The sequence below is a fragment of the Armigeres subalbatus genome, chromosome 2, assembly GCF_024139115.2.
Source record: "Armigeres subalbatus isolate Guangzhou_Male chromosome 2, GZ_Asu_2, whole genome shotgun sequence".
Classification (NCBI taxonomy): Eukaryota; Metazoa; Arthropoda; class Insecta; order Diptera; family Culicidae; genus Armigeres; species Armigeres subalbatus.
The window spans coordinates 396,835,015-396,859,639 of NC_085140.1; the positions used below are offsets into that span (position 1 = coordinate 396,835,015).

Below are 24,625 nucleotides of genomic sequence, written 5' to 3' on the forward strand. Positions count from 1 at the left end.
AACCCCTTCTCAAACCCTGCAAAAAGGTCCCCTCAATTAAGAGTAAATCGTCGCGCACACGAGAGCGTAAAGGTCAGAATTCGCGAACGAAAGAGCAGCAATCGGGCGGTTACAACTGTCGAACCTGTAAATCGGCCGACGACAGTCAAATGGTGCAGTGTGACGCCTGTGATAGTTGGCACCATTATAATTGCGTGGGCGTGGATGATCAAATCAAGAACAAACCGTGGCGGTGTGTGAAGTGCGAGAAGACTCTAAAACGACAAGTGTTGAAGCTAGCAAGAGAAGAAGAAATCAAAGGATTTGAAGGAAAATGTATCGAACGTTGGGACAAAGAAAAAGCAGCAAGATCTGGCGGAAAAACAACAGAATTCAGCAGCAAGCAACAGCTCTCTTGCCGGCAAAGCCCTCTAAGGCACAATCAGTGAAGTCGGCTACATCGAAGAAATCGTCAAGGATTCAACTAGAACTTCAACTGCAACAACTGGAGGCTGAGCGGACACTGTTGGACGACAAGAGGAAGCTTATCGAAAAACAATACAGCGTACTGCAGGAGCTTGCGAATCTTGAGGATGACGAAGACAAGGACATAGATAACGATGCAGTTGACGGTGATTCGATGGTGAAGGGTTGGCTGCTAGACGGAGTTAATCCAGATGAGGACGATAGTACGGACTCAAGCTACGAGTACTCAAGCACCGAAGATTCAGAAGAAGAAGAAGGCAGAACTGATGCATCAGAAGAGGAAGAGGAGGCAAATCCGCTAGCCAACACCAGTAATTTCAAACCAATACGACGGTCAACACCCAGGATTGATCTAGAAAGCCATCAGAGGAGAATCGTTACGCGCAGCAACCAGTTAACCTGTGGCCTGTCTCGTAATCAACTCGCGGCTCGTCAAGTTGTTGCAAGAGATCTTCCTATTTTCACTGGGAATCCGGAAGAATGGCCTATTTTCTTTTCCACTTACGAGAGCACGTCCCGGATGTGCGGCTACACCAGTGATGAAAATATGATTCGTCTAAGGAACTGCCTCAAGGGAGATGCATTCGCTGCTGTGAAAAGCTTCCTGTTCCATCCGTCTACGGTAAATAGAGCAATGGATGCTCTCAAGCTGAGATTTGGGCAGCCACGCTTTGTAATCCAGTCGCTGAAGAACAAAATACTCGGAATGCCTCCGCTGAAACCAGACTCAATCAACAAGATGATAGACTTCGCGTTAGCGGTACAAAATCTTGAAGCAACAATTGATGCCTGCGGTCAGAAGGAACTGATGCGCGATTCGTCTCTACTAAGTGATCTAATCGCCAAGCTTCCAGCTTCAACCAAGCTGGAATGGGCGCGCCATACTAGATGTCTGCGGAAGGTCAACTTGGCGGCCTTCAGCAAATGGATTTACGGCATGGCTGAAGATGCTTGTTTGGTAGCCGAGCCAGTCAAAAGTCAGGAAGTGCATCAGGAGGCACACAGAAGACCAAAAGTTTTCTTGAACACTCACACTGAGCAACACAAAACTTGGAGAAATGAGGATCAACAAGGTTCGTGGCGCAGCTCACCGAAATCAACTGGAGTGAAGAGAAAAGAGTCGCAATGTCGCAGAGGTGTTTGCGTTTCTCTTGCAAAATGCAAAAGGTTTCAGGAACTCTCATATGATGGAAAGTGGGCAGCGATTCGCGAAGCTCGAGGTTGTAGGAAATGTCTGAAGCAACACAAAGGAGGATGTGAATCGAAAGAATGTGGAGTAAACGGATGTACCTACAAACATCACCCCCTGTTACATAAGGAACTAAATGCAGAGACGTCGGCGACTGTGAAGCCTTGGCGGGACGTGCAGTACAGTAACACACATCAGTCAAGTTCAAGCTCCATTTTGTTTCGATATATTCCGGTCATAGTTTACGGAAGCGGAATCGTTGTACAATGCTACGCCTTTCTAGATGACGGATCCTCCAAAACATTCATGGACGAAGAGCTAGCGAAGGAATTGAATCTTTCCGGTGAGCGCTACCCGCTCTGCCTCAAATGGACTGGGGGTTTGCACCGTTCGGAGGATGAGTCATGTAGTGTGCAATTTGAAATGTCCGGATTGAAGGGGAAACGTTTTCACTTCGATGATGTCCGGACTGTGAAGGAGCTGCAACTGCCTTGTCAAACGCTCAACATGGAGCAATTGCAAACCGACTACTACTACTTGAAGGGAGTGCCTGTGCAGTCTTATCGAGATGTTCGGCCGCGTATCCTAATAGGCGTTCAGCACGCCAATGCTACCCTTGTAAGAAAGAGCCGTGAAGGAAAGCCTGGGCAACCGATCGCCATCAAAACCAATCTTGGTTGGACAATCTATGGAGGAGCGCCAACTGATCTATCCATAAACATGGTCCACTATACATACCACGTTTCCTGCTGTAATCATGAAGCGGGAATCAGCTCCGACATGGATTTGAATCACGCGGTAAAAGACTATTTTTCTCTAGAAAGCCTCGGTGTTGTATCGCCAGCAAAGCAGGTCCGTTCGCGTGAAGATGAGCGGGCCATGAACCTTTTACTAAAACACACCCATTACAACGGTTCCAAGTATGAATCGGGTTTACTGTGGAGACACGATGACGTGCATCTGCCAAACAACAAAGCGATGGCGCTGAAACGCTTCAACCACCTTGAACGCCGTATGGAACATGATTCCGATCTAGCTCGAACAGTGAAGGAGAAGTTGAAGGACTACATTGCGAAAGGCTATGTTCGTAAACTCACTACCGAAGAACTGTCAGAAAGTCATGAACGCATCTGGTACCTGCCGATCTTCTTAGTAACGAACCCCAACAAACCTGGGAAGTTGAGACTCGTCTGGGATGCAGCGGCGACGTTGAATGGAGTATCTCTGAATTCGGCATTGCTCACTGGACCAGATTTGTTGGAACCCTTGATACACGTTCTCTACAAATTCCGCGGGCGACGTTTTGCGATTTGTGGTGATATACGCGAGATGTTTCACCAGGTCGCAATCCGCAGGGAAGATCAGCACAGTCAACGATTCTTTCTGAGAGGACTCGTCTCATAATGAACCCAGCACGTACGTCATGCAGGTGATGACGTTTGGTGCATCCCACTCCCCAGCGACAGCTCAGTTCGTAAAAAACCAGAACGCAGAACGCTTCAACGAACAGTATCCCGAAGCTTCACGAGCAATTGTACGGTGCACCTATGTCGATGATATGCTGAGCAGCACAGAAACGGAGCAAGAAGCAATTGATCTGGCAAAATCCGTCTGGTTCGTGCACAATGAGGGAGGATTTGAAATTCAAAATTGGATGTCCAATTCTCCCAAAGTTCTTGAAGCGCTTCGTGGTGATTCAAGCACCGAGAAAAGTCTCGACCTGGCATCAACTCTTGCAACTGAAAAAGTGCTTGGTATGTGGTGGCGTACGCTAACCGATTCCTTCACGTACAAAATAAACTGGAGAAGACTCGGAGAGGACCTGCTAAGTGGCAAACGTTTTCCGACTTTTATACTTTTACTTAAGCGGAAACGATTAGCTAGAGTGGAAAAACGAGCGAAGAAGGTAGCAGACTACCTAAGGTTACCGTGATATTTAAAGATGACCAACTGCTAAGATTGAGGTTTCAAAGTGGACTGATCGTCCAGTGTAATCGTCGAATCATATGAGCCATTCGGCTATCCTTTCGTTTGTCTAATCGGCAAACGTCAAATGACACAGTGATAGGGATGTACATTTCAGATATAACAATTCTTCCCCCTTTAGGAGTTAAAACTACTCAGAACGCGAAAACTAATCGATCGCCAAAAAATAATACAACAAAAATAAACTATTGAAATAACAATTAAATCGATTTCAAATTTCATTGATTACCAAAACATGTTCGAAGATTTTAGAAATTCAATTGTAATAAAATTCATCACTGCGGTTAATTTTCTTCGGTCGTTTTGATCTACGTAGCTCCCCATGATTGCTGCCTGATTCTAGCCGCCTCCGTTTCGTCCCTCCCTTCGGAGCCCGCTCCGGTGTTCTATCGCCATTGGGCGGCTCGTCGGGAGTCCTCAAATCGTCATTCATCGTATCGCGCTGCTCATCTCTCGTCACCACAACGTTCGGTCGCTGCCACTGCGCTGCTTCCTTACAGACTCTCATCTGCTTTCTGTGAGCCATTGTGACCACGCTTCCAATACATATCTGGAAAACATTGTGAGAGTACTTTTTAATAAAAACGGCTTTAATCCATCTAGTCTGATGGTGGGGATTGTTATTCTTATACCACACTTCATCCCCAGCCATCAGATTGTCAATCGCATTGTTGGATTTCTGCAGAAATTTTCCATTACGATTTTCAACATGACCTTCATCATCTGACTGCGTTATGTTCATATGCTTTTTATAATTACTCTTTGGATTGATCAAATCTAACATAGTCTTTGGTTTGTAACAAAAGATTCTTTCAGAAGGATAATGTCCTTCTTTCGTCAAATTATTATTTCTAAAATTGAACAAAAACAAGTTTATCTGGTCTTCCAGATCCAACTCCGAGATTTCCGGATCTATTAGAAACTTTTTAAGGACTTCCTTTACTGTTCTAACCAAACGTTCAGCTTGGCCATTACTTGCGGGATTGTAAGGAGGACTTTTCATCACCTTAATGCCTTGCCTTTCCAAAAATCAACGAATACTCTGGAGTTGAAGGGGGACCATTGTCCGATACTAATATGTCTGGCAAACCGAAACGCGCAAAATATGCAATCATTTTCTTCAACACTTTATTACAGTCTGTACCCTGTTTCATCCACTCTACCTCAATCCATTTAGAAAACTATCAACAATCAACAAGTAAGTGCGATGTTCGAAGAAGAAAAAATCAATGTGGATCCGACTAAAAGGTCTCGTAGTAGGTGTCCATTTAAAAGATTCCTTGGATGTGTGTACAATTGCCATACTATTACAGGCTTCACATTGTGCAACATACCCTTCAATGTCAGCATTTATACCGAACCAATACACCGTGTTTCTTGCCAGTTGTTTCATTTTGATTATTCCCGAATGATTAGCATGGAGCAGTTTTAAAATTCTTTTTTGGAAAACTTTTGGTATGACCACTCTATCCATGAATAGAAGACAATCGTCCATCAGTTCTAAATCCAAATTATTAGAGAAAATGTCTGAAAATGGTTTTTCAAGCCTTTCAGGCCAGCCATTTAGCATGAAAGATTTCACTTTTTGTAATAACTCATCCTTTTTGGTTGCTTCAGCAATCAATGCTGCATCAATAGGTATACTCTTACTAAAATTAATACTTTTAATAACATCAGTATCAATCACTTCCGGAACACTTTGTTGTAGCGGGAATCTAGAGCAGAAATCTGCATTTCCTAATTTATGCGAGGGTCTATAAATTATGTCAAAATCATATATCGCTAGATCTAACACGAAACGCTGTAGCCTTGTTACATAAATCGCATTTTTGCCCTCCTTCCCAAAAATTCCAACCAAAGGCTTATGATCAGTGTAAACAGTGAACCGTTGTCCGTAAAGATATTTATGGAATTTTTGATGGTGCACACCAAAGCCAAAGCTTCCAAGTGTAAAATAGGGTATTTTTTTGTGCTGAGTTAAGTGAGAATGAAGTAAAACTAATCGGTTTTTCAACTTCACCTATAACATGCGCTATTAACCCCCAAGTCCGTAGCTTGAGGCGTCCGATATCACCACCAACGGCTTCTTTGGGTCAAAAACTCCAAAAGGTCTGTCTCCATCAGTAAATTTACTTTCCATAAAGGCTTTTTGACAGTTATCATCCCAAGCGAACTTCACATTATTCTTCAGTAGATTGTATAGAGGATATAATTTAGTCGACAGGTTTGGCAAGAATTTGTGATAGTAATTCAATAAGCCTAAGAAAGATTTCAACTCCGATTCATTCTTTGGGGCATTTGCCTTCTCTATGGTAGATATTTTGTCCGGACAAGGCCTCAATCCTTTATCGCTGATAATGTGCCCCAAATGTGTAAGCTCTGTAACAAAAAAATTGCATTTCTCAAAATTCACTTTTATGTTAGCTTTAGCTAATCGTTCTAAAACCAATAAAAGTTTGATCTTACAATCCTCGGTTGTTTTACCCGCTATCAGAACATCGTCTAAGTAGCATGAAACATTTTCAATTCCTTCCAATACTTTGTCCATTACCTGTTGAAAAATTGAGGCACTAGACGATGCCCCTTGGGGTAATCTATTATATTTATATAATCCTTTCATCGTATTAATAACCACAAACTTCTTGGATCTTTCCGTTAGTTCTAATTGGGTATATGCTCCCTCAAGATCAAGCGCACAAAAAACTTTACAGTCTGCTAAACTTGAAAAAATATCTTGTGATGTGGGTAATGGGTATGTATTAGGTATAATGGCCTTGTTTATAGACACCTTACAGTCGATAACTAAACGAATGTCATTGTTTTTCTTCATAACTATGATGATTGGTGAGGCCCATTCACTAGTACCAATTGGTGTAATAACTTTCTCCCGTTCTAACTTATCCAAATATTCTACTACCTTATCCTTTAATCTGTAAGGAACGTCATATGCCTTCTTGAAAATAGGCGTTTCATCCTTCATTACAAGCTCTGCTTTAAATCCTTCAATAGGTGACGAGAAATTTTTTGTAAATACTTTTTTAAAATCGCTTTTCAGTTCATCAACCACTTTTTTACCTGCTTCATTAACACTATTGATTTGCATAGAATTTGTGAAAAAATGTCTCCAATTGGGATAAAACACATCAAGCCAAGTTCGACCCAACAACGGATAAAAATCGTTTTCGCAATCAAGGACTAGTAGTTGCATTAACCCCTCTTTACCATTGAATTTGACGAAAACTTTTGCCTCTCCCTCAATTTTTAGTTTGGCTCCATTTACTACCATCAATGGCTCACTATATCTTCGTAAGGGTTTATTGAACATCGACAAATATCGCTTTTTACCAATAACAGACACAGACGCGCCACAATCAACTTCCATTTCCAAACAATTATTTTCAATTTCCACTTGTACTAAACAAGGATTACTTATTCTGTTGATCGATGCTACCAACATACATTGTAAATTACCTGAGTCTTCTTCTTCTTCGTCGTCGTCGTCGTCGTCGTCTCTTGTTCGCATTCGCTCCAATAGTTCAGTAATGCGTCTGTCTGATGAGGGCCCAGGTCTGTACGACTCCACCAGGTTCACTGCGTCCCGATTCAAGTTTATTTAGCTTATTCAGCTCAAATTGTTTGTTGGGAACTTGAAGCATTTCCTTCTTATATGGCCTTTTACCCCACAGAAATGGCAAATCATCTGAGAGTAATCCGGTTTCGGCCACTGTCGTTGTCCTCCCACTCTTCCTTCGTGTTGTCGAACATTCCTCATTTCGGATCCTTGTCCTCCTTTGTACACTTGTTGCCATCTCTCCAATGGCCTGAATCCTAACCGGTTTTTCACTGGCCTCCTATTACCCCCATCCCTTTCAGTACTGGCAAAAACCTGGTTTTTTTTTGAAAATTCATACACTTTAGCTAGTCTAGTGGCTGCTACTCCCAGAGGTTCGTTTGGTCTGTTGTTTATTGCAGCTATGAAACTTGAATGACCCGGAATCATATTCGGCTGATCAGCCGTACCTGCATTTGCCCGAGCCACTTCCCATGTAGCTATTAATTTTTCCGCATTAGCCAAAGTCAAATTATCTTCGCCTAGGAGTCTTTGCCGCAATTTCTTGTCGCTAATGCCGGCAATGAGACGATCAAGAATAGCGACTTCTTTGAAATTTTCAAAGCCGCAAAATTCGGCTTGAAGTTTTAAATTTAGAATAAAATCTTCCGTGCTTTCATCGAAAGTTCTGGTACTGAATTTATACCTCTGGACTAGATCCGGTTCTGTCTTGTCTAAACGATGTTTTAATTTAGACACGATGTCTTCCAGGGTTGCTTCCTCGAAATTTCCCGCCGGAAACAACAGCTTAATTTCAGAAAAAATTGCCTGGCCACTCATAGTAATAAAGTAGGCCATTTTGTCCTCTTCTTTTACCTTGTTCACCAAAAAGAAATATTTCAATCTGGTAAACCAGTCATTGAATGATGTACCCCTGCGGTATGGTTCCAATGAAAAGGCAACGCTGGTACTCATTGTCCAACTACGCAAAGAATAAGGCAATATATCACACAAAGGTATTCAATAATATAAAAAGGAATTAATTTTTTTTTTAAGCGGATCGAATATTTAGATAGAAGTATCGACACAATGCAATCAAAGGAATTATTTTAATAGTTGATGAAAAAAGAGCAAAGAAAAAAAAAGAACAAAGAATACTATGGATTAAATGAACCAGCAAAAAAAAAAACGTTTCGCTCACTTTCTGTAATTTTTTATGCATAAAAAAGGTAATATGTGACTCACCCTGATGTGCTGTGCTTTCGGAGATTTCTGGCAAACCGCCTTGGCAGCAAGTCTGATAATTTGCCGCTTTCGTTTGTTTAACTTTCGTACGACAAAGAAACTACGTCGCCGCCTGAATTCGGCCCTTTGATCTCCGTGGCACCACAGAATAGAAACGGTCTATTGACTTCCACACTTTGTGCTAAACCTTCATATAGTCCAATAAAGAAATGGTAATTATCAATACGATATACAATAAAGCAATATCAATGATTTGTTTTGTGATATATTAAAATAATAGTTTTGATACACCCTATTGTCTGTAAATGCTCAAAAGAGATGAAAAGGCCTTTTCAGTTTTCAACTGCAACTGCACCGCAATGACGCTTACCAACAAAATGGCGAAATCACGGTACTGCAACACTTTCTTTATCAATTCCTTTTCACTCGTTCTGTACTTACGATTTTCTGGTCACGCTGCTCAGTGACCTGATTATTCCCTGATACGGTCTTCAGCGAAACGGTGGATGTTGGATTTTCTTACTCCCTGATGTACACCATACGTCTCCAAAACGAACAGCTTTTGTGACTGCTGGAGTGATCGCTGCTCTACCGTAGACGTTGCTGGTGACCACAAAGAATGGACTTGGAGCAATGGATGAAAAAAAAATACACTCTTTTCACTTGCACGCGCGAAACCGATAAATCCGTTCCTCGTCGCCACTTTTATACTTTTACTTAAGCGGAAACGATTAGCTAGAGTGGAAAAACGAGCGAAGAAGGTAGCAGACTACCTAAGGTTATCGTGATATTTAAAGATGACCAACTGCTAAGATTGAGGTTTCAAAGTGGACTGATCGTCCAGTGTAATCGTCGAATCATATGAGCCATTCGGCTATCCTTTCGTTTGTCTAATCGGCAAACGTCAAATGACACAGTGATAGGGATGTACATTTCAGATATAACACCCACGAAGCGCGAAGTGATTCGCACTATGATGTCCATCTACGATTCATTAGGCTTAATTTCGCACTACCTCATCTTCCTGAAAGTGCTGCTGCAAGAAATTTGGCGAACAGGCGTAGGATGGGATGAGAAGGTGAGTCAGCAAATCTTCAACAAATGGCAAATGTGGCTGAAGCTTCTTCCTGGAATTGAGCGTTTACAAATTCCCAGGTGTTATCGACTTCAAACATCACTCGGACAGCACACACTAATACAGCTACACACTTTCGTCGACGCCAGCGAAAATGGAATGGCTGCTGTGGCGTACCTACGATTCGAAGAAGCCGGCACAGTCGAATGCTCGTTAGTTACCGCGAAGACCCGTGTTGCTCCACTTAAATATCTCACTATCCCCAGATTAGAGCTTCAAGCGGCACTTATAGGAGCTTAGGCTGGCGCAGTCCATCTTACGTGGTATAGATCTCGATGTGTCCCTGTTGTGTTTTTGGCCGGATTCAAGAAACGCACTCTCATGGATATGTGCAGATCACCGACGATACAGTCAGTTTGTGGCTGCACGAGTTAGCGAAATATTGGATCTGACGGCAGTTTCCGACTGGAAATGGGTTCCCACTAAGTGGAATGTAGCTGATGAAGGAACTAAATGGCAGCGACAACCATCTTTCACAAACGCTAGTAGGTGGTTTCAAGGGCCTGAATTCCTTTGGCAACAAGAAGCAGATTGGCCAATGATGCCTGTCCGTATTGCGGAGACTGCAGAGGAGCTACGTGCCAACGTTCACATTCATTATGAAACGACAAAGTTGGAGTTTCCATTCAACAATTTCCGGAATTGGAGAAAGCTGGCTCGTTCGACAGCATATATTTTTCGGTTTATCAGAAACACCCGTCCCAAGGAATTCTCTCGAATGGATGGTGGTCTGACAATGGAAGAAATCCAACATGCAGAGAACTTCCATATTCGCACCACCCAGCAAGATACGTTTCAGGAGGAGATATCAATTCTTCGTCGCAAAGGAAACGACGCTGCGCTTCCCAAACGAAGCCCTTTGTTCAAATTGGTTCCCTTCCTTGACGATCAAGGAATACTACGCATGAAAGGCAGGACAGGAGCATGCAAGTACGTTTCACCGGACGCAGTCAATCCCATCATCCTTCCGCGTGATCACCCGATAACGCACATTATCATACGGACTTACCACGATAAATTTCACCACCACAACCACGAATCTGTGATCAACGAGGTTCGTCAAAAGTTCTGCGTTGCACGGCTCCGTCAGATGTATGCCAAAGTTAGATCCGATTGCCCGCGGTGCAAATTGAGGGACGCTCGTCCTAACCCTCCAGCAATGGCAGATCTCCCTGCATGCCGAGTAGCCGCGTACAGCTGTCCGTTCACGCACACCGGCATAGATTATTTTGGTCCAATGGAAGTATCTGTAGGTAGAAGGGTCGAGAAGCGGTGGGGGGTTCTTCTAACTTGTCTGACAATACGCGCTGTCCATATTGAATTAGCTAGCTCTTTAACCACTAACTCATGCATTATGGCGATACGCAATTTCATTGCCCGTCGTGGAACTCCAGCTGCATTTTATAGCGACAGAGGCACCAACTTCATCGGCTCTGAACGTGAGCTAAAGCAGGCCCTAAAGACCATCAACCAGAACAAGCTGGCACAAGAGTTTGTGAGCTCAAATACTTCATGGAGTTTCAATCCCCCGGCTTCTCCCCATATGGGGGGAGTTGGGAACGGCTGGTACAGTCCGTTAAGCGAACATTGTATGAAGTTAAGCCATCATCAAGGCCGACCGACGAGGAACTGAAGAACGCGTTGATAGAAGTTGAAGCCATCCTAAATGCACGACCACTTACTCATGTTCCGCTCGAAGATGAAGCAGCTCCTGTACTCACTCCAAATCACTGGCTGTTGGGGTCATCCAATGGATTGAAAGCATGGTCTCTATTGAACAGCAACTCTATCGCATTAAGACGTGGTTGGCATCAATCACAAGCCTTTGTTAACCACTTCTGGAAGAGATGGATTCGGGAGTATCTACCGGACCTAACGAGGCGCAGCAAATGGTTTCAGAAAGTCGCACCCATCAAGGAAGGAGATATAGTTCTGATCGTTGATCCGGAACATCCAAGAAATTGCTGGCCAAAAGGACGGATCATTGGAACGGTTGACCGAGACAGTCAGGTACGTAAGGTTACCATTCGAACCGCGAAGGGCGTGTACGAGAGGGCAGCTGTAAACGTAGCGGTTCTTGATGTCCGAGGCAAGAAGTTAGCAGACTCAGAGGCGGAGTCAGCAAACTAAGGGGAGTGTCGTCGAAGTCCCTCGGTATCGATTCACCTTAACATCTGCTTGCGAGCCCATATAGCACAATTGATTGGCAAGAGCAGGCAAAGCGGGATAAAGGGGACAAACCAAAACAACAACAGATAGATGTAGGTAGAGGTGAGATAGCTCTAATCAGAATTATAATTTGGTCTTAAACCTATAATCCTAAATTTATTAAAACTTAATGCAATTTCGAATCGAAGGTAAAATTTACTATTCTATACTTACATACAAATCTGGCTTATGGCTAAAACATTAATTCAATCTAGATTCTATGAGTACACTTAACCTATAATTAGTACGGAGAGAAGAAATACGAAGCAGCACGGTTGATTGGGAAAAGGTGAGAAACAATAGAATACCTTAAGTAATAATTATTCATGCAAGTATAATATGACTAGGTTTGAGTGAATAGGCTGAATGCAGTAAACGGTGCTAAACTAAAGGAAGACACAAATGCACTAAAACGTAAGAAATTGAGTACAAACAGTAAAAACCCAGATTAATCCACCTAGCAGTGATGATGCCTTTCTCGTGCATTATAAAATATATTGAAAAAATCACATTAGAAAGGTCAAAAAAGCTCTTTGGGGGAATAGATCACATTTTTCGATCATTTTTAATATTTTTGCCTTGCCACCATTCAAAAAATTGTTCTTTGAATTTTCAAGGGGACCTTTGGGGAAAAACAATGATTTTTCAATAATTCCGAAAAGCAATGATCGGGCCCATTTCCAATAGCAAACAATTTCCCGTCGAATGCAACTTGTTGCGAGTAAATCGGATAATTCTAAGTTCTAAAAAGTGTGCCTACAAAATTTGTACACATACACAAAAAACAGACGTCACCTCAGTTTGTCGAGCTGAGTCGATCGGTATATAACACTATGGGTCTCCGGGCCTTCTATCAAGTTTTTTTTTTTTTTTTAGCAACCATTAACCCTTTCAAGCGGGCTTGGTAGTCATATGGCTACTGCTTCTGCCTCATACGCAGGAGGACGTGGGTTCAATCCCAGGTCCGTTCCATTTTGCTCTCACTTTGTATCTTTCTCTATATTTCTCATGTTCTAACAATCGCTAGAACTGGAAATTAACTTCAAACCGTTTCCATTACTATTCCTATACCTTCAACTTGACTATTCTAACAGTCATCTGCTAGAATTGGAAATGAACTTATAGAGCTCGTTTCCTACATCCAATTAGAAATTCCCATCAGTTGCTTTCTCCTATCTATCACATTGGCAGCTCGTTAACCAAGACGGACCTCTGCCTCTCGAACCTTACCCAAAAATTCCAACAAATTCCGCATGAACTCGTGGCAAGTGCAGAGGTATATTCGGCTTGTAGTGGGCGAGTGATTGCATCATCATTTCCTCCCCATTCCCTACATTGACTTGCATTCTGACGTGGCAGGCGCCAGTATGACCTAACAAATGAGATCACCAATACTTGTACATTGAAGATGGGTGCTAGTCCCAAGCATACATCTGATGGTTCCCTGCGCAAGAACAGCTGATCTGGTCATAATGGAGTAGCAACTACGAGCAGTCAATCAAGCTCAAGCTCAAGCTCAAGCAATCATATAGCCTTTCGGTACAACTTTGTTGTACGAGAAAGGAAAAATGCATATGTTACAAATATGCGATCGTGCGATAGTACAATGATTAGCGATAGTAAATACAATGAATAGCGCAACGGCGCGTTTTGAAAAATACATATGGATAAAAATTCGATATGTTTCCAACTTTCCTGATTTCCACGTAGTGTTTTTCACCAATGTAATATTAAAGTTCAATAATACTAGTTGTATGTCATACATTGATTTTGCATCCCTTTGTGTAATAATTGTACAAGTACATTTGTGAAAATGAAACCAACAATTCACATAAATATAAATGAAAAAGCCGCATAATATGGAAATAAGGAGGTGTATGAAATCACCCATATGCCCAAACTACATCATCATTCCACCCAAACCAACCAAACCACCCAAACCAAAAAGCAGTGGCTAACTGCACGCCTCTTCTTTCCTTCCAAAGCATGAAACAAAATGGCAGCAAACGTAACGAGCGCACGAGAAAGCATGTACGTAGGTATGCGATTTTTATTTCCAACGATGAAACTTTTACAGCTGTGTTGATGCGAGCGGATGAAGTCATCGGCTTCGGGTCTCTAGCGCGTGTGTGGTCGTCCATTAGTTTTCGTGTTCCACATTTGAAGCTTTGGAAAACTTTGCATGAGAGGTTAGCATCATCAATAAAGCACGAAAGAAGCAACACAAACATTCATGCTGTCAGTTATATACACGGTGCGAAATTCATTCACCGCATGCAGAAATGCTACACCTTAATTTGTTTTACTCAATATTGTGCGGCTACTTGCTAAGTTTTTTTTAAACTTTATTAAAGTGTTATTTTAATCTCCAGATTATGTTCAACACCGTACTTGCTAAATGGACACGGTCGGTTAAAGTAGCTGTTCCTTAAATAGTTCGTTAAAGTAGTCGCTAGATTATTCGCTGTTGGTTTGAGCGAGACAGAGTATATGTCAAAAAAAAAAATTAACCAGCAATCTGCGGTGTATTGTTCGAAATGAACGTTTATCAGCAATGGACTTTCTGCTGTACTATAGATCTCGCATAATTTATCAAAAGGACCTAAGTAACATTTTTTCATGAATTAATTTGAGTACTGCAATCAACAGAACAACACGAAAGCTATTGATTGCAGTATTCAAATTAATTCATGAAAAAATGTTACTTACGTCCTTTGAAAAGTTAAGCGAGAATTCATGAAAAAATTTACTTAGGTCCTTTTGAAAAGTTACGCGGGAAATGTAATAAAATGCGTAAAGCCAAAATAGAACTTTTGCAACACTTGCAAGTGTTCTGATTGTTTAAGTTGACTTTTTGTAAATTTATTGGTCAATATTTAAGAAGTGCAGTTAAAAGAAAAGTGCATACTTAGTTTTTTCAAATTTGATTCAGACTATCTTTTGAAAAGGGTCAAACTTGTTTTACCGATTTTTTCAAATGGATATAATCGAAAAACGACCCTTCCTACAAAAAAGTTTTGTATGGGTGACTATCGCAAAATCAGTCAAACTTTCTAATAAAACTTTTGAAAAACTCAAAATTGAACCCTACACTAAAAAATCGATTTAAAAAATTAAAAGTCGATTTGCAAAAAACGCCCTTTTCGATTTGGACGAAATTTTGTCTCAAGATAGGTGATTAAGATCCCTACCAACCGTCCATACATCGCAAGCTGGGCACTTTGAAGGGAAAAAAAAAAATTTTCTAACAAAAACTTTTTCTTGACGGAATTGATTTTTTCAGTGTCTTTAAGGGGTGGATTTAACATATGTATACAGTGTCCCCCCGCTTATCCGGACCTCGCTAATCCGACGACTCGTTAGTCCGGATCTCGCTAATTCGGAATTTTCCGGATTAAAAAGTATCAACACCCATTTAAACACATTATGCTGTTAGTTTTCAAATTTGTGCTGTGATTTTGTTTTGATTCATTTGTATGGATTTGACAGTCGGATTAACGAGAGCAACCCCGGTAGTCCGGCCATACATTTGTCGGATCAGCGGGGGTATACTGTACATAATATACTCATATTAAGTATTCATGTACAGTCAGGCAGAGTACAATGTTTTGGTCGTAACTGGTCGCAACTAGAAATACTAGAATAAGAGATCGGCGAAGACGCCATCTTGGTTCCAATCGAACCGTCAAAAGTGGTTCCATTTCGACTTGTTTACTTTTTGCTTCCATAAGAAGCAAGCAAAAAGTTCAAGTGCTGCCAGTATCATTGTCATGATTTCATGCATTTTCATACGTTGCCATTTCGACAGTTTTTCACTCCGCCGGTCTCTGGTTATAGGGTGGCTAGTCGCAACTAAAGAAGCTAATAATAAAATATAATATTTTTTTGAAGATATAAACCCTTCTTAATATTACTCTTAATTTAAAACAAACTATATTTAGTGACTAAATTAGACAATGTATCATAAAATAGATTTGCTTGGGGTTCTATAACGATGGCTTTCATTGGTTTAATTTCAGATGAAAATACACTGAAAATAATTCCGACAAGAAAAGTTTTTGTTAGAAAAACTTTTTTCCTTAAGAGTGCCCAGCTGGCGATGTATGGACGGTTGGTAGGGAACATAATCACCTATCTTGAGACAAAATTTCATTTAAATAAAAAGGTCGTTTTTCGCAAATCGACTTTAAAATTTTTAAACTGATTTTTTTCAGTGTAGGGCTCAATTTGGATTGTTTCCGATATTTTCACTAGAAAGTTTGACTGATTTTACGATGGTCACCCATACAACATTTTTTTGTGGGATGCTTCGTTTTTCTATTATATCCATTTGAAAATATTAGCAAAAAATTTCAGCTCTTTTCAAAGGATAGTCTAGATTAAATTTGGAAAACATTTTTGTTTTCATTTCGGATCATCTGGTGATTTTTCATTTCTCATTTTCATTTCTTACTTCTTACTTTTCACCTCACTTCGCACTTCTCACGTCTCACTTTTCACTTCTCACTGCTCACATCGGCCCATAGGGAAAGAAATGGCAGAAATGACGCTTAACTTTTAAAAGAACATATGTCACCTTTTTCATGAATTAATTTGTGTACTGCAATCAAAAGCTATCATATTGGTCTGTTGATCGCAATATTAAAATTCATTCATGAAAATATGTTTCTTAGGTCATTTTGAAAAATAAACGAGAATTTTCAGTGTATACATGAACTCATAAAATAGGTAATTTTTAACTCATTAATGGGTTTCTATGTTTCTTTGTGAAGTTTTTCTTCCGTGTAAGCTGTGTATTCTATGCTGTCAGTGTGCCGGTTTCGAATAAATTGTGTCTTGGGAGAACATAACCTAGAAAATCGATAGCTTATTTGTTACGAAATAATGATGTCTCATAACTCTTTGAATATTTACTATTTTTTGAGAAGTGCCATCATTATGAAACTCAATAGTGAACAAGAAGAAAACATTCCCCATCGAATGCAACTTGTTGTAGCAAAATCCATTCAGGTTTAGTACTAGAAAAATTGGCTAATGTTTCAATGTGCACACACATACGCACACACACACACACGGACACACACACGGACAGACAGACATTTGCTCAGTTTGTCGAGCTGAATCGAATGGTATATAATACTATGGGTCTACAAGCGCTCTATAAAAGTACGTTTTGGGAGTGAAATGAAAGCCTTTCTGGTACAACTTTGTTGTACGAGAAAGGCAAAAACATGCCTTAAACTTATCTATGTATACCATGCAGGAATTTAAAACGGCCAAACTTCGCACGAATAAAAAAGGTCGCTACGAATTCGGAAAATATAAGTCGTTTTTCTTGTTACCGCGTTACGCAAGTAACATGTAGCGTACAGTATGTTACTGATTCACCGCCAGCAAAATAGCAGCGAGGGATACGGTTTAATTAATGAAGATGTCCGCACCACATTTTCCATCGTCCATTGAGATCTTCACTGATGTTGTCGTTCCATTCGATGCTAGATGCCCATAAATCTTGCATAAGGATCCTTCCGTGGATTAAGAACGTGATCAGGCATAGCGGGTCGAAGAGACTCATGTCGACCCGAAGCACTTGCCGTTTTGTTGGAATGTGGGCATCGGATAAAACGTTCTGTAGATTATCTCGTGCCTCAAATGAAAAGGTAAAAGAATCACTAGCTGGTATCCATTTCATTCCCAGAACAGATTGGGAATACTCGTCCATTCCTGTTTGAACCAGCCTATCCATAGACGTTGATTGAGATCCGATACTATTTGCGATCTCACACTTATTTCACAGAAAATTGCATATTTCGAACCCTCCTCTTGCATCACTCAAGTAAAAAAGACCATTCGATTCATGTGCCCACCCACATGGATTTTTGCAATGGGTTTTACTCATGAAAGGTATGGATCTCTTTGACTTGTCGCCCGACCAGGATGGCTTCCTCCATCGAGCCAAAGCTGTCAAGATAGTCGTCGACATAATGATGACGAATAATTGCATCCGTTGCCTTTGGGTACATGTTCACGAACTCTCGTGCATTGAGATTTTTGACATATTGGACAACACTTGCTGTGTAGGTCCAAAGATCGCTACACCCATCACGAACGTCGAAGGCTTTAGTTCCGGGTGATCTCGCCATAGGAACCGTTCGAATTGTCGTTGAATAACGATTTTTTGAGCCTTTCGGTGCTTTTTGGAACGATTTCCTTAGGTGGCCCATATTGTCACTATCATATTTAGATCTCAAACAACGAGCTTCATCGTCGGTGTCACCAGATGCCGATAACAGATGGAATTCTAGAGCGAAAACGTGGCTGGGTCGGCCGAACTTCACATAGAGGCGGAAACGAAATTTGGACATAGGGGAACGGTTCGGCACTTCATCTCATAGCTCCCATTTCCATCCCATCAAAAACAAAGCAATGAAAAGGTATTTGATTTGTTATTTATTTTTGTGATTTTTTCAGCAGTGAGCACGAATGTTAGCAACAAGAAACGACAAAATTGGTGCTGTATTTCTCTGTTTTGCGATGAGATGAATATATGTACAGTGAGATGGAAAACGGAACAGTTCCCCTACCTAATATTGCGGAACTAGGAATTTCAAACTTTTGCACTATCTACAATTTTAAACTGATTTCTGTTTTGCCTTTCTCGTATACTAAGTAGGGGAAACTGGGGTAATATGCATCCCCGGGGAAAAACGACCCTTTGGCATTTTTGAGTACATTTTCGGCAGTTTTTCGAGAGTATTTACTACAGGGCATGTAGTTCGCATCTCGCAACTACCAGTCTAGTAGTAAAGATTTTTGGAAATGTCTCTGGAACACCGCTAAATATACTAAAAGGTCGTTTTGCCCCGGGGGTGCATATTACCCCAGTTTACCCTATACGTAAAGGCTACATGATCACTCCAAAAACAAGCTTTTGATAGAAGGCTCAGAGACCCATAGTGTTATATATATTTATAGAGATGATGTCTGTTTGTGTGTGTATGTGTGTGTGTGTGTGTTTTTTTTTTACAAGGGTTAAAGGCCATCAAAAATTTGCGCGACAGACACCTTAAAGGCAAACAGGGCTGGGCTCCTCCCGACCTGCTAAAAATGTGCCTCCCGGATGATTCCGGGTCCCTTATCCTCCTTGCCTCGATCCCCCCGGGACCACGGGATGCTGCGACTACTTCTGGGGAATGTGTGTGTGTGTATGTGTACAAAATTTTGTAGGCACACTTTTTGGAACTAAGCATTGGCCGAATCACAACAGGTTCCATTCGACTGAGAATCCTGTCCCATTGTTTGCTATTGAAAATTGGCCAGGACTATGGGATCAGAAGTTATGGCCAAAATACTATTTTCTATGCCCAACACACGCTAAAAAGCACAAATTCATATTTTTTAGATTTTTTCGCACGAGAAAGGCACCAACACCGCTAGGTGGATTAATCAGGGTTTTTGATGTGATTTTGATGGTATTAAGGATCATCCTTTAGGTAGCCTCACACCTTGGGAATTTGGTCCACGGATTTTCCCCATGGATTTTAACATATGCGATGTTTTTGGGATTTGGGCACGGAAAATCAAAATCCCCGCCCCATTTAAAACGCACGTGGACCAAAATTCGGTTCCCGATGTGTAAGGTAGCCTTTAGGGTGCTCGTCTTGCTCCGTCCTACCCTATACGTTTGTCGGCTGTCATCACAGAATGAATCAACGCAGTGTAATAATAAAACACCAACTCTATTTTTGTTCAAATTGTCCATTTACAAGTGTTTGCTTTTCAATAATAAATACCAGATTCTTACATATTGTTGGTTTCTCGATATTGGAAATGGGCTGTGTTTATCAATGAGGAATATCGCACACACATTCTATATATATTTCGTGTGGCTTATTCTTTCCATCTATTTTTTTTTTGTTCTTCATTGTGAGTACCAAGACAATGATGAACGATTCACAACACTCTGCCTACGCACCTCAGCTGCTTTTAGTGTTCGCAAAATTGTAAAAGTGATCTCCTCACTAAAATTAAACGATTTCCGATAATTTTCTCTGCAGTTTTGCATAGATATTTATAATTTATATACGTTTTTTCCGTAGAACAAATTAGTCTATATAATATGTATGGAGTGTATGCAGACGATATAATGGTTTATTCCCAAGCAAATATCAGGCATTCAAATCTCATTTAGCTACATATTATTTCTTGTATGGTTTTCTGTTCTTTTGTATGCTTAATTCCACCATTACTCCGCGCGAACGTTTACATTAAGTAGGTAAATCGAGGTATAAACTATTACGTAACTTTACTCTGAATTAAACCTAACAACAAAAGCATCGAAAAAATATCGAAGGGAAAATACCTAATTCTACGATTCTCTCTCTATTCGTTCCTCCGAGCAGATACTTATAAAGCAATCCGCTCGTGACGAACCAGGAAATTAACTTCGTTGGAACGTTCAGGTAATATTACCTGAGAGTTAGAGGCCGCACAAATGAGATACGTTTGCGTATCGCGGACATAAACGGAATATGGTGTGTTTAGATGGCTAGACGGTAGGCGGGTATCAAATATCAGTTTCCTTTTTCGATTCTGTTTTTTTTAATAGAAGATCAAAACACCGCATCTTCGCTTGTTTTAACTAATTCTTCCGTTTGATTTTATTTTCTTTACTGATATTTTTTTCTTTAGTTCTCTCATGTATTTTTGTCAATCTCACCATGCTAATCATACTCTTCCTTTCTAATTTAATTCCTGAACAGCTAACGTGTAGAAAGGATGTGGGTGGATGTTAAGTCCTTAAAATTTAATATCCCTTTACACAAAAAAAATGTAAATTGTTGTATTTTCAAAAAATGTTCTGCTGTTGCGGTGTTTTCTCAATCAGCTTAATTTCAAAATACCTTTAATCGTGTTTTGTTACTTTTATATTTTTGTTTCTGCATTTGAAATTTCTCATATGAACAAGCTAAATGTTTCAGGCTGTAGCTATATTCCGTCTTTATTTGCAAATTTCTGCTGACAATAATGAATATGTAGAAATATTGGCGGTTTTTGGCTGCTTGTTCATTTTTAGAGTATAGGTAGTTAAGTGTTGAAGTCATAAATGGAACGGTTCAATTACAGACAGCGTTTTAATCTTCTTCCTCGTATAACTCTGGAATCAGCGACACTGCATCGGCCGATGGATGATTTTCTGGTCCAATCTGCAATAAATGAACGACGAGATGTTGTTGAGAGCTACTATCAGAAAGACCTACTGCACTAATCACTTTCATGTTGGATATCGATAGGCAATATGTTGGAAAAGCTTTCAAAACCAGCCACACAAATAGACTCTATTATTTTTTTTTGGAAACAAGCTGCGATAACAAGCTTAGCGCAACCTGATACACGTGTGACAAAAATAGAATCGGAGAAGCAGTACTACCGATAAGCTATGATAAAACGCTTCGTTCTCGCTCATTTTCCGATGAGGATAATGTTTTTTTAAACAACTGTTGTAGTATAAAACTAAGAAAAATGCATCATCCGCACCGGCGACCACCGTAATTGGATTATTTTTCAAAGGAATTGATGATAAGTGAGATTTTTTTCCTTTCTTTACTTTTTGAAGCAAATTTATGATATGAAGCGAAGAACTAAAAAAATATTCCCTTTAGTAAAGGCTTAAAAACCATTTTATGACTAGAAATTTCATAGATCACCTTAGCATGAAGCTATTTCAGAATGGCTACTCACTAAACTGAACTTTAACGCATGATTTTATGATGGTGTCTTTGAGGAAAAAAAAAACTCGAGTAATTTCTCTCCATCTTAGAACTCAGAACACTTTTCCAAATCAATAGATGGGATATATTTTATGCTTCCAGGTTTCTTTAGCGTTATATGTACTTTCATCGTTTGTTTTTATCAAATTTAACAAGGTACAACTATGCGTAAAAGGGAAGCCAATTTAATGCCGTTGAAGTTAGAATTCCAAACAGTTATGTCTATGGGCGACTTTTACACAAATTGAATTCGGCCGCTCGAGCTATGATCGCATGATTTGACGCCATGGACTCGGGGAAATAGAGACAAAAATAGAGAGCTGCTCGCCGAATTCTGTCATATAGGGGTAGTAGGGGCAATATGAACATACGGGGCAATATGAGCCACCCTCATTTTGAGCTTATTGACTAGTTTTATCATGTAAAAGTTAAATGATCTTTAACAGGATGCTCCACATATGCATCAACGTGAAAACCGCATTAAAATTCAATCCAAACATGAAAATATACTTGAAAATGTAAATTTTCGCTGCATAGGCAAAATTATTATAAGATTTGAAGTTTATAAATAAGGTTTTGACACAAAACTGATTAAAATACAGGTCAAAAATACACCATAATCCAAAGATCTATTATAATTGAGTATTGTGCACACATGATACAAATATGAATTTATCATAAAACTTTTTTTTCTCAAAACCGATCTCTATGGGGCAATATGAACATTCCTGCACAGAGCAAGATATCAGGCCTTAAAATGCGAACAAGTTCAAATTTCAGTAGTCAAATACAAGAATACTATCATATATGTAAGATTCATTACGGAAAAATTACAACAGCGCATTACTGCGATTGAAACAGAAAAAATGACCATTGACCAATTGAAATGTGGCTGTTCAAACGGTGAAGAGTGACAAATCGGTTCAGTCCGCTGTTGTGCGGTTTTTTAATTTTATTTGGTATAGAATACTCACAACTATTGTAGGAATATCATAATCTTCCATATTACGATACTTTTTTCGCCTAAATAAAGGTTTTGGATGGGTGGCCCATACTGCCCCAAATGGTGGCTCATACTGCCCCGTATAGTCGGGAACACACATTGAAATCAATACATTTTCAAAAGTGCATTCCAACAATTTCCAAATGCATTTTTCGTCATTCATCGACGTAATATGAAAGGTAACATTCTCTAGTATAAGTCAACTACATTTAAACGATGTTTTTTTGAGTTTTTCGGCGCTTTTCGGAACGATTTCCTTAGGTGGCCCATATTGCCCCGATCACCCCGGTAGTAGGGGCAATATGAACATACGGGGCAATATGAGCCACCCTCATTTTGAGCTTATTGACTAGTTTTATCATGTAAAAGTTAAATGATCTTTAACAGGATGCTCCACATATGCATCAACGTGAAAACCGCATTAAAATTCAATCCAAACATGAAAATATACTTGAAAATGTAAATTTTCGCTGCATAGGCAAAATTATTATAAGATTTGAAGTTTATAAATAAGGTTTTGACACAAAACTGATTAAAATACAGGTCAAAAATACACCACAATCAAAAGATATATTAAAATTGAATATTGTGTACACATGTTTGAATTGATACAAATCTGAATTTATCATAAAACTTTTTTTTTCCCAAAACCGGTCTCTATGGGGCAATATGAACATACCTGCACAGAGCAAGATATCAGGCCTTAAAATGCGAACAAGTTCAAATTTCAGTAGTCAAATACAAGAATACTATCATATATGTAAGATTCATTACGGAAAAATTACAACAGCGCATTACTGCGATTGAAACAGAAAAAATGACCATTGACCAATTGAAATGTGGCTGTTCAAACGGTGAAGAGTGACAAATCGGTTCAGTCCGCTGTTGTGCGGTTTTTTAATTTTATTTGGTATAGAATACTCACAACTATTGTAGGAATATCATAATCTTCCATATTACGATACTTTTTTCGCCTAAATAAAGGTTTTGGATGGGTGGCCCATACTGCCCCAAATGGTGGCTCATACTGCCCCGTATAGTCGGGAACACACATTGAAATCAATACATTTTCAAAAGTGCATTCCAACAATTTCCAAATGCATTTTTCGTCATTCATCGACGTAATATGAAAGGTAACATTCTCTAGTATAAGTCAACTACATTTAAACGATGTTTTTTTGAGTTTTTCGGCGCTTTTCGGAACGATTTCCTTAGGTGGCCCATATTGCCCCGATCACCCCTACTATCCCATCTAATGCCACTTCCGAGCAAAGTCTGACATCATAATAAGGACAAATAGAAAATATATTTTGATATCGACATCAAATTGAAATCAAAATTTGTTTTCAAATTTTGGTCTTCGCGATTGATTACTTACCTATTTTAATTTCAGTTTGCTGCTGAATTCTAAAACATGTGATTTAATATCAAGCTGTTTATTTATTTCGTTATCAAAAACCAACATCGAAATCAATCTTTAATTTGCTATCATCGACATTAGAAATAGTTTTTAATTTGATGTCACAGTAAGATGTTTCTGCTGTAGATTTTGAATATCAATCTAAGTAATCAAAATCAGCGATTCCACAATATCAAAACAAGTTATCGATTTGATCTCAAGCTTTGCTCGGGTTGTCAGTACTTACTCTTTATATTTAACAAGTATTCGAAGCTGTTCGCGAAAAAATCAATGCTTAATCAATACCTACTATGCTGCGAGGCTGTAATATCCCAGTTGTGGGATGAGATCTGGATTAAAATTTGATGAATACATGCTTTGTTGGCTTACTACAAAGCAAAGTTGGCAAATGTCTCAGGGCATATTACACACTAGAGTTTGTGTAGTTCTTCTGGTTCAACTCAGAGTTTGGGTAGTTGAAACGGTTCTATGACACTAACCCGAATGTCACTATCCCGAACGCCAGTATCCCGAAAGGTCACTACCCTGAAACGTAATTTCTTGTTCTTCTTCTCATTGGCATTACATCACCTCACTGGAAAATTGCTACATCGCTGTTTAGTGTTCAATAAGCTCTTCCACAGTTATTAACAGTAAGGTTTCTAAGCCACGTTA

General features: G+C 39.8%; 3 protein-coding genes across 21 annotated transcripts in view; 2 read left to right on the forward strand and 1 right to left on the reverse strand.

Moving 5' to 3' along the window:
* Positions 1–313: 313 nt before the first annotated feature.
* Positions 314–3,058, forward strand: LOC134210230 (uncharacterized). Its single transcript, XM_062686274.1, has one exon. The coding sequence runs from the start codon at positions 314–316 to the stop codon at positions 3,056–3,058; it is 2,745 nt and encodes a 914-aa protein (XP_062542258.1).
* Positions 3,059–10,111: 7,053 nt separating this feature from the next.
* On the forward strand, positions 10,112–11,700 carry LOC134210231 (uncharacterized). The gene is made up of 3 exons (XM_062686275.1): positions 10,112–10,823; positions 10,896–11,065; positions 11,143–11,700. The coding sequence occupies exons 1-3, from the start codon at positions 10,112–10,114 to the stop codon at positions 11,698–11,700; spliced, it is 1,440 nt and encodes a 479-aa protein (XP_062542259.1).
* Positions 11,701–19,498: 7,798 nt separating this feature from the next.
* The window catches only part of LOC134213247 (protein phosphatase 1B), a 57,528-nt gene continuing 52,401 nt past the window's right edge, over positions 19,499–24,625 (reverse strand). For all 19 annotated transcript variants that reach the window (XM_062692063.1, XM_062692060.1, XM_062692056.1 and 16 more), the window contains one exon: positions 19,499–20,984. In XM_062692063.1, the coding sequence (XP_062548047.1) occupies positions 20,913–20,984 (72 nt within the window). In that variant the 3' untranslated portion in view covers positions 19,499–20,912. The remainder of the gene's footprint in view (positions 20,985–24,625) is intronic.

What these genes read in the sequence shown, in the direction of transcription:
- LOC134210230 (XM_062686274.1), top strand. Translation starts at nt 314, where the DNA reads ATGTATCGAACGTTGGGACAAAGAAAAAGCAGCAAGATCTGGCGGAAA.
- LOC134210231 (XM_062686275.1), top strand. Translation starts at nt 10,112, where the DNA reads ATGCCTGTCCGTATTGCGGAGACTGCAGAGGAGCTACGTGCCAACGTT. An exon ending in TCCAATGGAAGTATCTGTAG is followed by an intron (nt 10,824 to 10,895) that starts GTAGAAGGGTCG and finishes ATATTGAATTAG; the next exon opens with CTAGCTCTTTAACCACTAAC. An exon ending in ACAAGCTGGCACAAGAGTTT is followed by an intron (nt 11,066 to 11,142) that starts GTGAGCTCAAAT and finishes CGGCTGGTACAG; the next exon opens with TCCGTTAAGCGAACATTGTA.